The sequence below is a fragment of the Falco naumanni genome, chromosome 5, assembly GCF_017639655.2.
Source record: "Falco naumanni isolate bFalNau1 chromosome 5, bFalNau1.pat, whole genome shotgun sequence".
Lineage (NCBI taxonomy): Eukaryota > Metazoa > Chordata > Aves > Falconiformes > Falconidae > Falco > Falco naumanni.
This window is the reverse complement of record NC_054058.1, coordinates 58,374,856-58,387,965: the sequence shown is the minus strand read 5'-3', so window position 1 is coordinate 58,387,965 and position 13,110 is coordinate 58,374,856. Positions and strand designations below refer to the sequence as shown.

General features: G+C 38.1%; 1 protein-coding gene across 1 annotated transcript in view; it reads right to left on the bottom strand.

The window, feature by feature from the left end:
* Positions 1–13,110, bottom strand: part of TRHDE (thyrotropin releasing hormone degrading enzyme) — a 211,980-nt gene that overhangs the window by 171,636 nt on the left and 27,234 nt on the right. The window contains exon 3 of the mRNA XM_040596694.1: positions 1,655–1,781. Within this exon, the coding sequence (XP_040452628.1) occupies positions 1,655–1,781 (127 nt within the window). The remainder of the gene's footprint in view (positions 1–1,654; positions 1,782–13,110) is intronic.

The following is a 13,110-nucleotide window of genomic DNA, read 5'->3' as shown; positions in this document are numbered from 1 at the left end:
AAATTTCCATTTTCCAGTAAAAAAATATATATACATATAAATTCAGCAATCCTTAGGGTTAAAGGCAGTAGCACATGCTTAAATGTAGTAATCAGTGTTCAGCTGAGCTGGGAACAAACATACCTATGTTCATACGCAAATAACATTTTTGAAAATACTTATATCACTGACTTCTGAAATTGTCCTTATTATATTTACATTAAATAAATTTAACCTTACTGTAGTATACAAAACTTTGCAAACTATTTCCTATAGAATCACTACAGAATAATTAAAGTTTTCAAGAAGTATTCGTATTAACTCAACAATTTCACTAGAAATACTTGATGAAAAAATACATCCTCCTGTTCTGTTCCAAAGAGATCCATACTGGAACATACTTGTTTCCAATAAGATATTTTTTAAAGATATATCACAGCATAATAACGCATACAGCGCATTGAGTTGAAAGACTGTATGTTGCAATTGTGAAAGATACTCTGACGCAGATACAGTCACTACTGCCTGCTGCTACCCAGCATCCTCAGTAGACTACCTGAAGTAATGATGTTCATCCTTCATAGTCAACGGAAAGTTTCTGATTATTTTTTTCCTTCTAAATTTTTGGCACCTATAAGTCTGTAACTTCCTTTATGAAATTATCATTACATACCTGAAGCCAGGTATGAAAGGATACACAGAAGGATTGATGCATGTGCCATGTTTAACCCATATGCCTGTAATCCATCATTTAAAGACAAGAAACAAATTCCACAACTTTCTTACAAAAAAATATCATGCAACACCCTCATCTAGCAACATCAATTACTTCATCTTCTACACCGTTAGCTGTAAGACTAATAAAAGCTACTCAGCAGGCAAGGGAATTAATGAAATAGACCCCAAGTTCCTGAGAGGATCACCTGTGGTTCCAATTCTTAACGCTTTGATTAAATACAAGCTCTCTTCCTGCTGCTGAGCAATACACTTTTCTGGATCTTGATCAAGCATGCTCCAAAGGAGGGAGGGTGTAATAATATGGTGTAAAGTATTCAGGTGTGTAGGATAACAACTGATTGCAGTGAAAGCGAGGAGGACAAGAAACTATTTAAAAAATAATAGAAATTGACAGCTTTTACATTTAGGTCATTTGAGCAGCAAAACAAGTTCACAGCAATTCTTTCAATAAGCAACAATACAATTAAGCATATGTACTAATCATCATCAATAAACCCACGTATGCCAACATAAAAAAAATAAAGCCTTGCACTATTACAGGTTCCCAGTTTCCACAAATATTTTCAATTCTGTTCCCTACCTAAAGCTGAGGGATCAAGATACAAACATTACAGAAGAAACATCTCCCAACGGCTATCTAAGGAAAGCAAGGACCAAAATAAACAGCATCAAAAAAAAACCCTAACCCAATTATCAGTGACAGCTGTGACAGGTCTCAAGTTCTCTTCCAATTGCCTAACAAATTTAAGTACTGTCTGCTTTCTGCTTCTTTCAGCGTGATGCTGGACAGGGGACAATTTGGCCTCTCTTCCTCTGCAAGGAAGGGATGAAAAATTCCTTACTTATTGATCCTTCTAAATTAACCCAAACATTCCTTACCTTGAAATGTAGTACGCTCCGTTTCCGAGTGAACTTCATGTACTAGGGGAAATCTTACCTAATTTTGGCAGGGAATAGGGCACTTTAAAATAATCTTCATAAAATTCAATGAGTCTCCTTGTAATATTCAGAGCATAGTCCCCCGATCCTCTTCGGATTGCATCAGGCCTTGCATATAACCGCACCTATTAAAAAACAAAGTGAAAGACTGATCATTTCAGCATCTTTAAATACATTTTAAAGCTATCCTACCTGCAGAGATGAATTTTCCAAGGTGGTTGTGAGGTGGCAGGATTATTCTCTTAGAGCCAAATATGACTGTCATACATTTGTCAAAACATGTCATAGCTGAAAACCAGAACTTTCACAATTAAGGTTATAAAGTTCAGAAGTCACAATCTCCTACTTATGTTGCCAAATAAAAAACTTAATGCTCCTTGCATGAAAATAAATATTCCAAGAAAACACTTACATGTGTTTGCTAGAGATATGATGGGAGAGTGGATTAGTATAATGGTTCTCTGCCTACATTGAATGTAGGCAGGATGCAGTGGCTCCGTAGGAGAGAAGTTCATGGTTTGTTAAAGGCGCATTATATCAAGCCCTGAAAGTATTAGTAGACTGGGGGAAAAAAAATAAATTAAAAATCGTTCTCTTTTCTCCAGCAGTGACACAGTTACCCTCGATGAGCTATGGAATACTGCAAAAACAACCATTTATAAGCTCATTCATGTACACAAACAATTAACATTCCTGAAACCTCCACAACTGCTTCAGGCCTCCGTTTTCAGAAAGCAGTAAATTAAAGCTGTTTACGCAAGCCACAGACCACTGTGTTCAGTATAAAACAGCTCACACACCTGACTACGTGGAACAGCCAAGTGAACAAAACTCACCTTCATAATCCAGCACTCAAGCGTGACCCTGCTAAAGGAGGTAGCGGAAAGCACTGCCAGGTTACTCGCTATTCCCCATCCTTACAGTCTTTAACGCTTCCTCAGTGCAAACCAAGAAAGGGATGTAAAGTAGAGCCACTTCTCATTCTCCCTCCTCATACGCTGTCTGATGGAAGCAGCGTGTGCTTTGTCTCTAGTGGCTCCGGCAGGTCTCTCCCTGCTGTACATAATGACCTGATACAAATGAGACTCTACTAAATGTCAGTCCTAATAATAATATCTGACTTGCTAATACCTTCTGTGTTCGGATTAAATCCCAGTCAGGGTTCCATGAAAAGCAGCAGGGCAGAAATCAGAAAACATCAATGCAAACATAAAGGAGAAATATCAGTTTTGAAATGTTTCTGAATGCTCTGTTCTGGACCAAGAAAAGCCAATGGGATTTTCATCTTCAGTGAAAGCATCACCAAATATTGCTTTACTGCTCTTTTCCTGAACTAGTTCAGTTATCCAAGTGGAAAATAGATATCAAACCTCAGCACACTGTACCTGTCAATTCTGTTTTAACCCACTATCTCTTTGTTTTCAGCATGCAGGCACATTATTCTTCATTGTTACTATGTCCACCTTTATATTTTTGTAGTTCTGTTGTATTACTCAGTGCACAATCAACCACACGTAGTTGTCTCTTGTCATGTAAAACAGGTGACAGTGTAACCTAATGAGACATGTAATAAAGCAGACTTCTCATAATCACCACCTGAAAGCATAAAACTCATTATCTGAATACCTCCAAGTCACTGGTTGTTTTTTTGGGGTTTTTTTTATTGCTTCCTTCCAAAGTTAACAGTGACATGTACATTAAGTGTTCCCTTATATACTAAACTAAATATATTTTTTTAACAAAATAGATATCAACCACGGAGATCCTAATTCAAACATCTCAAAACCTTTAGTTTATGGAAGGATGTTAAGAATCACAATTAGATTTGTGATGAACACTGTTTCGTATCATTAAACCTTTATACACAATTTTGCCTAATTGCTTTACTGGCACAGTTGACTGTATCAGCAAATTAGGAAAAAAAAAAAACATCAGCCAACCAAGTATGCAAAAAAATCATTCAATTTGACAGTGGCCAAATGTGTCCATAATAAGGAACAGGACAACAGAAGGGAAGAAAAAAATAGGTACATACAAGAAAAATCAAGGTTTGACTTTCTGCATTACAACGTGTGTCTTGGCAAATGTAGAAAAGGCATTTAATGGTGTCTGAGATGGAGCTTGAGTACCAAAGCTCAAAAACCGCAATGCTGCAAACTTTCATTTGCCACCTGCATGACATTGAATACAATTTTATTTTGCCTGTTAGGTTTCCCTGGGTGCATCTCTGCCTGCCCAGAACAGCTCTGAACTGCCAGGGCTCCATGGCTCACACCAAGGTCACCCCTAAGCTGGAACACAGCTCAGAAATTACCGGTGCCTTTGCCCAGGCCTCTCAGGGGCTTTGAGGCAACAGGCATTGCAGAGGCATGCCAACCATCTTCAGATGCTGGGTCTGCTTCTGCCTTTCACCCCAACAGCCACTGAACATGAAATGTATGGAGAAACCTTAAGGAGACCGCTGCAGACCTACCCCTGGCCTCGGAAAATTCCCTCTTGGTTAGCAGAGGGCTCTGCCTACCTGGCTGGCTGTTTTGGATGACACCTCCTCAAGTGCCATTCACACTACAAGGAGCTTGGTCCAGAGCTCAGCCTAAAGGCTGTCACCTATAAGCTTCAAATTGAAGCCCCCAGGCTTTCACACACCAATGTCCCTTAATGTGTATGGGCTTATCTTAACCATGTTTTATCTCCAAATCCATAAAATGGGGATTACACTATTTCCTTAGCTTATATTGAAATTCTGAGTGTTAAGTAACAAAGACTGAAAAGTTTTCAGATACTGCTCCAAAGAGGAGCTTAAGTAAATAAAACAGAATGAAGATTAAGACATGACATTTGTTTAGCATATTGTTTTGTTTGTTTGTTTACTGCTTTCATTTCAAAAGGCGGATATCTTGTGTTACATTATAACTATGTTGGACTGAACAATAACACATAATTATTATATACTTTCCCACTGGCTGTTTGATCACTAGGCTGTGAATTTGATTTTACATTAATTTAAATAAGAGAAAGAACAGAAAAATCTTCTGCAGGGTCAGACCTAAATACAAATAAAAGTAGTATGTGTTCTCCTGCAAAAGATAAATAGGTTTCTAGCTTAGGTGTGTAATTCATCACTCACTGCAATGGCACCTACTGCGTTGCAAATATTCACAAAGCTCTTTTTCACAATCTTTGCAAAGTTAGGTTATGCTATTATTTTCATGTAAGGAAGTACAGAACAAAGAGAGACTCTCTGTCAACTATACTTAACAGTTTTATTGCACACATTTAAAGCACTGCTTCCATTATATCTTATTGCAGTGGTGAACACTTTATACAGCTTTCAGTCTGGTCACAGGTGCCTTAGTTTGGGTATTAAGAAAATTAGTAACACACGATTAGTGACTAAATGAGACTGTGTCAGTTTATGTGATTTGCTCTCGATATTGCATAGCAACTCCGGTGGCAGAGGTAGGGAGGGAATTCAAAGATGGCATTCAGCCTTGCAGCCACCTGACAGCCTGCACCAAGCACCTTCCATGTTTGGGAACTAGTAAGGTAGGACTGGTTTAGATAACAGGTATATTCACGGCACATTGGTTTTGGCCTGATGCAGTGTAGCTCCCTGTCCGTCTAAGTGACATATATACCAGAAAAATATTATGAAGGAACATATTAGTAATGACACTATCATAATACTTATGAATATAAAAAAAAGTTCAGTCAACATAAATTCGGGGGCAGGTCCCGACTCCTTTGCACCTACATGTGATAATTTCAGCACATAATAAACAGGACAGGTTCACAGGAAGTAGAATTGTTCTATTTTGACATTTTAAAAATACATATTTTTTTTTCATTAAAATTGGAGTATGTGGAAAAAAAAGAAAATTATGAAAGGGTTCAAGAATAGTAAACGAAAATCTGCAGTCATTTTTTCACATTCTTTGAAATATTTCAGGTCAAACTGAAGGCTTTGTACAGTTCTGCTTTGCAGGTAGGAGGAATATGTAATACATTCAGCATTTTGACCATGGACATAAAAATTAAAAATCCATTATTTACAGATGTCTAATTGCAAAAAGACTGTTATCCAACCTCCTTCCTGCAGGAATTCACCAAAGACAAAGGAAGACCAGAAAGAACCACAGAATGTTCTCCCTCTGGCACTAGAGGAAGACACTAATAACCTTTGCTAGATGTGCCACAAGACTGCCAACCTGCTTCCCCAGAGAACTAAGGAAGCTGACAACCTGGCAGAAATCAGGATGTTACAGTAAGAGGCTTGCAAGCCTGAAGCATGCCATACACCAGAGCCCACCTCTTACTTTAGTATCAAATATGCACTTCTACATTTGAAGCCTGCTTTTGAAGACATGATTCTCTATGCCACCTTCTATTTTATGTATGCATCCCCTTTGCAAACTTCATCCTTAGAGTAGTGTTATCTTTTTAGCAGAGCATCACCTTGCTTGGTATCAAGACATATTTTTATTCTTTCATTTATTGCAATAGTAAAGTTTGCTGCTCATAGTAATCCCATAAAACAGTCTGTATTCATTCTGCAAGGCATCTTTTCTTTAAATGTTTAGCCATCTTTTCCATGTTTTAAGACCACTCCAATTGCCATCACTGCCTTCCCTGATGCCCCGGGGGGATCACAGCTCACTGGATGAGAAATACTGCTCCAAGGCAATAAAGGGCACCTCTGTTTTAGGAAAGGAAAGCTTGTGAGAGCAGATGGCTCATTGGGCTCTAACGGCCTAACACAACACCCGCTGATTTCAACTGAGTGACTCCTAATATGTACAGGGGCTTTAAATCAGACTTTCAGAGGAGACATGACTGATCCAGCCTCTGGGCTAGAGACTATTCTGTCAAGGCAACCCTCACCAACAGCGTTTGCCATATCTACAGCCCATGTTTATAGAACACTACTCAAATAGTCTTTGTTAGGCAGTGCACAGGAAAAAAAGAAAAAATAAGTTTTAAAAATATTCCTTTAAATGGCAGTGCTGTGTTCATGACCACTGATAGATAATTCAGAACATGAGGAACAGGACTGCTGACTTATCTTATGTTTATATCCCATGTGCTGTAAGTAAAATAACTCTCTGCATCTTGAAAACGTCCTGACACAGAATTTACACAGCCGTAATCATTGCTCTGCATCTGCCACAGCATCACGTACAACAAGGCCACCTTTGTTTCAGACAAGGGGAGAAGATGCATCTGTAAGCCCAGCCCTTGGTTCGCACCGTCTGATACGACGTACATTGCCACACACATGACTACACAAAACCACTCCCAAAAGTACCCCCATCCACAGAGCCCCTTTACCTAGCCCTGTATGCTGTCACATCACACAGGCCTGTGGGACCACAAGAGACCTGAATATCTCTCTCTTTCAGCTTGGCACTGCATCTTTCCAAGCAAATGTGGAAATGTTCCAAGGATGGCATCTACCCATGTTGCTACTGTCCTGATTTTCCCTCCCCCTTTTGTGCCTTTTTGGTCCAGTTTGCTACCTGCAGTTAAGTTTGAACAGATTGGGAGCAAATGGGGGGTACAGAAATTGAGCAAAAGTCTGACAACTTTAAATCTTTTTGTTTTGTCAGAGAAGCATGGATTAGGTAACCTTGTATCAACACAGGAATACACAATTAAAACCAAGTTTCCCCACCCACCTACTTCAAGCAGAATTAAAACTAACTTTTTCAGGTGTTTTAAAGCAACTCGTAGGGCTTTCCCTTTACCATGTTTACTTTACATGTTTCCCTTTACATGTTTAACATGTTTACAGACGTTTCTGCACATCAACTGGTGTCAGAAATGCCACCCTGGGAATAACACTTGTTCTTCAATCCCTTCCTCAAAAGCAGCAGACTCCACATAAAGCACAGTCCTTGGGAGGCCCCTCCAAACTAGCTCCAGCCCTCTGTGTGACTGTACCCACAGGCTCAGCCCAGCGCTGGTACATCTGGGATCGAACTCACAATGATCTAAAAAATCTCAGTTCAGAAAGCACTTATGCATATGTTTAATTTTAAATACGTGTTTAACCTCAAACATGCATCTATATGTTTCAGAACACCCTAACATTTCAGCAGAGCAGCCACTTAAAAATTTTATAAAGGGGGAGAAAAATTTTATAAAGGGGGAGAAGAGTCATGCTCTTTGCTTCAAGATCCATAATAGTTCTGCAGCAAGTGACACTTTCAAACAAAAAACACATGCATTGCCTCTGTACTTAAAAGCTTCAATTTACTTGATAATCTGAAATCTCTTTTATCATTATTTTGCTCACTGACTATTTTAAGGACAGGTACTGCTTTTATTATTGTTACATAGATAAATATATGCTCACATCACACATTTAATACAGCAGACAGATGTCTGGATGCAACAGTCTTGGCTGCAGCCTCCCTGGTTACAAACCTCCCTTCTGCAAACAAGGCATTACCTCTAAAATGAGTTTTTAAATGGGATAAATTCAAAAGAAGTAACACTTCACTACATAAGCGAACAAGCTACAAGCCAAGTTGTACTAAGAACGGGTATGAATTGTTTCACATGCATGCATAACTTCACAAGTTTTGTGCGTTCAAATGCAATAAATTTTACATTGATGAGTGAAGGAGAGAAAGAGAGAGGTAGCTGTAGTGAAATATCAATTCTGCTGTAGTGAACATAGTTAAACTTGATAATGGGAACAAATCACAGAAGAATGCCTTGTTTCAATCTCCTATTCATTATTCATCACGGACAAAACCCAAAAGAGACTGTATGGTAATGAAATGTGCTTACTGAATACCAAAGGGACAGCTCACGGAGATGTCTTTTCTCCGAACTAAGCAGTCACACACAGCACTGCACTAAGCATTTTTTGGATGTAATTATAACCAAAAAAATTTAATAAATTTAGGAAGTATTTTTTAAAGCAAGCTGGAAACAGTCAAGAGTTCAATGACCTGATACTTTCTGAGAAAACAGTTTTGCTGGAGATTGGGTGGAACTTTTTTTGAAGTAAACAAATATCATCTTTCCATCCTCATTCAAGACAGGTTTAACTGGTTTAATAAACCAGTCAAATTAAGAGAAGTCACCACTACAAATAAAGTTTATATGAAAGAAATGGACATGGAGGGAGTTCTACTGGTAGAGGGGAGTCTCAGGGAATGAAATGCAAGCATAGAGGTGCCTGAACGTTGTTGCAGTGCAAGGGGAAAGAGGCTTCAAACAGACATAGCAGATGTTCCTGGATAAAAAAAAAAACTCACAGCACAATCCTGAAGGGGAAAGTAGTGAAAGAACCTTCTGCAGTTCCAACTGACAGTGGGGAAATAAGGAATATTAAGTAAAGAGATTGCTATGTATTTTCAGAGTTGTGAAGGAGATGGGGGGGGGCGGGGCAGGAGGATAGTTTTCTGCATCTCCTTTCTAAACAAACATGACTGTATGGGAGAAGCATCTAGTTGTCTTATCGGTTTCTCATCTGAAGAAAAACAAATGCTGACAGCTCCAGCCAAAGGTACCAAAATACATTCCACCAGGAGGCAACACTGTCATGAAGATACGCTACAATTTCTAACTTGAGAAGAGATCATAAAATACTTTGGAAAGTTAATGAGCTGCACTCGCACATAAATCCAACCAATGTTCAGCTGGCATAAAATAAAATAGTGGCTATGTCACTGACCACAGTGCCATTAAGATTAATTTAGAGCACTCAAAATCTGTATCATCTTGTTGAAATGGCTCAGGGACAGAAAGTGAGCATGTTAACAACTAATGTATAGCAAATGTAATTACAGACACCGTTTCATAGCCATTTCAGCCACCTAAGACTGCCACGATCCCAGCATCACATACTCAGTCATTCAGCCTTGACTCTTCCGTTACATCAGGCTAGAGTTCATCTCATCTCACAGCAAGCTGTCAGCCACATGATCTATCCAACTAGGCCAACCAGGTGGATAGTGTCCAGGCAGCCCAGCTTCCTCACTTGGTCACCCATCAGGTCAGTGCTAGAGACAGAATGAGAAAACATTTGTGGAGAGATGAGAGGACCATGATAGACTGTATACAGATAAATTTGAGTTATCACAGACCTTCAACCTAGGAGGAAAAACTTCACTACTATGGGGAATTCAGTGTCTAAATTGTTGAGATTCCCAGTGGTTAAAGACCCTTCCAGTTCTTTGTAGAAGGTGAAAAATCAGCATAGCTTTAAGAAACAGAGCACAAAGATTTACATTATTTACCTTTTACACATAAAAACTCTGTATCGTAACAGTAGTGGTAAAATGATGTAAGAATGGCTTTTTCCTCCAGGAAAAATCTGCAGCAGATGTATTTCAAGGGTTAATGATAGTTTCCTTTTCCTTTGGTTGGACTGGGATTGGATTGACATTTAATAGAATTCTCTTATTCACAGTATTTTCCATTGGCTATTTTATAGTCAAAGCATTCACATCGCATATCATTAATAAATAATATTTCACCTATACTCTAATAAAAAACAGAGTTATAGAAGTATGCAAGTTTAAAGAAAGTGCTAACAAGTGACCTACAATGTTCAGCAGCCCTACAGCATGACCGATTTCATCTGGCTAGAGACCGCTCTGTCACAAGCACACAGATGTTACCTTAGAGTAATTCCATTTGAAATTATAATCTGCAGCCACTCTAACTGCTGATTTATATTTTGGCATTGTCTAGAGGCTGACAATGAGGTTCCCCTGTGCTCAGCCAGATACATAAATAGGAGTGAGAGTTGACTTATTCTCAAATCATTCTGTCTGAAGAGAGACAGGCAAAACATAGGGAAAATTAACTCTTGTTATCTCCGTTTTATACATGAAGGATGAAGAAAACTGTGCTTAGTATCAGAAAGAAAATCTGAAAAACAGCTGGAAATAGAACTTGAATTTCCTTACTGCCCCAAACTGATAAATCATCTTTTCATCATAAATCATAAAATTACAATTCCTAAAATACATTTTCTGGAAAACAACATCTTTTCTATTAAAAATTTTAAAAAAATAAAATATCCTGGTTTCAGTTTCCTCAGTCACAGTATGTTTTTCAAAAGCCAGACCTAAACTCTATGTCAAACTGTAGACCTGTACCTCTGAAACTGCTCAACTTCAGAAGGCATTCTGAAAACTGAAACTCCCCATGTTCACTCATGTCTAACAGTAACAATCCCATTCACATAATAACATCTTTCATCAAGTGGATACCATGCTGAAAGTAGGTATCTTTGTTTAAAGGGAAAGGCTATTTTATCGATCGCTTAAAAGTAATTACTTTAATTCACTTAAAAGTAAGACATTTCAGCAAAGGGGTCCCCTACAAAATAGCCACTACTGATGTGGCTGTCCACAGTGTAACAAAAAAACTGGGAGGAGGTATACTGTACATGACAATCCAACCAAGATGTTTGCAAGCGCACGTCAGTACTTTCATGTTTCACATCAAATTCAGCACAATCTTAGAGGAAACCATAGTCTGGCAGATACACATTTCACCTTACTCATTTTATGTCTGCAGTAATCTCAGTTCATATTAGGGGGGAAAAAAAAAAAAAAAAAAAAAAACAGAAAAAAAAACCCCAAACTGTGGTTAATAAAGAGAACCGATGACAAAATATAGTCCTAAGAAAAGCAAAGCAGGAGCACAGCTCATCGCCTAGCTCAAATGCATTTACTCAATACACAGCTTATAACAGCAGCAATAAGCAAAAGGAACACAAGAAAGTGTCTTGCGAGCTATATGTAAACTTAACAGAAAAACTATTTGCAAGGTAAACAGATCAGTACTGTAAGGTGCTGAATTTTAAAGTACCCTTTAAAACTTGTTGGCACTGAGGAAACTCAGCATTTTGTAGACAAGTCTGCATTGCGCTAGACTGAGCCCACAATAGTTTTTGAAAAACTATAGCTAGCCCTTAGGATGGAGGAAAATATGCACATGGGAAATTTTGTGCTCTGACTGGTATAAAATCCATAACAAAAACGGGTTGCATCAATAAAAGCAGCAACCATATTAACAGTGAGAGTTCCTGCAGGCTAAAAACTTGTCAGAGCAGAGAGACAAACAATTTGACCAATAAAAGCAAAATCCATAAGCCACGAAATAGGGAAACAAGAAATCAAATTTTTTGTATGGACACACTTTAAAACCCACTAAAAAAGCTTCATTAAAGGCTCCATTTCTGACTCTCAACTAATATTTTAAAGGTTTTTTATAAACCTTCCAAATCCACAGAACAATATAAAAATGAAGCAAAAAAAGCTAAATGTGTTAATGGTATCCAAACACTTTTGCGCAACTAGCCTCCGACAAAACCATGGGCAGAATGAGCACTTCAGCCAGAGAAAATAAATCAGGTAAAGCAGTAGTTACCTATCAATAACTTCTCCAACCCATGGCTGGACAGATTCCAGATCCCTTCTGAGCACACCAATCTCAGTGTAAAACACACAAATTAGAAGAGGGAGAAAAAAAAATTCCAAAGGCAAATTGAGTTATAAATACAGAAAGCAAAATAGAAGGTTTGAATCAATTAGAACATTATTCCTATCTCAGGACTCCCATCTTAGAAAGATCAAGGCCACAACCAGGGATCAAAGTGATTAACCGCCTAACCAGCAGAGACACAGATGAGAAGTGGCAGATCACATGTACACGAAGAATCAGAACTGGCAAACAGAGGGGTTTTTGCACCTTAAGACAGAAAAAGTTGCAAAATTCAAGTATTCTGATATAACAAACTTAGACAAATGTGATGAATAATACTCTGAGGCATGCTGGGTTTAATCTACAGAACACATTAATATGGCATGTGAATTGTTTAAATTAAAATAAAAAACTATGTAATGTTTAACTGCAAGGTTATTAATCTAATCCCTTTCAATATATGAAATGTTCAGGTGTTTATGATTATAAAAAATTATTTTTGCACATTTTATCATTCACATTACATTCCTCATCTTAAAACTTTCACTACTCAAGACATATTTCCTATTAGGAAGATGCGAGTTAATCGGTGATAGTCTCTGCGTGCCTACGGAAAAGGCCAATTTACTAACACTTTCTGATCAGCCACAGTTCAAACAACACATCTGGTTTACATCTGGACAGCTAGCCAGTCAGCTAACCATCTGAGATTAAACTAGGTCTAGATGACTATCACACAGGTTTTCCAAAATAACGATTTGGTGAAAGCTAACCTCTTCATTCATACACGTATGCTGGTTAGCACTAAATTAAAATAGTTTGTTTAGAATAGGATCATATCAAGAAGAAACAGGATTAAAACCCTCCCTTATAAAAAAGTCAAGATAATTCCTTCCCCAGGAAGCTAACTAGCACAAAGCAACAACATGGTCTGATGGATTATGGGAAGATGGAAAGAAAGGAAATATTTCTGAGACCTGGTTTCCAAACTTCTAGATGCTG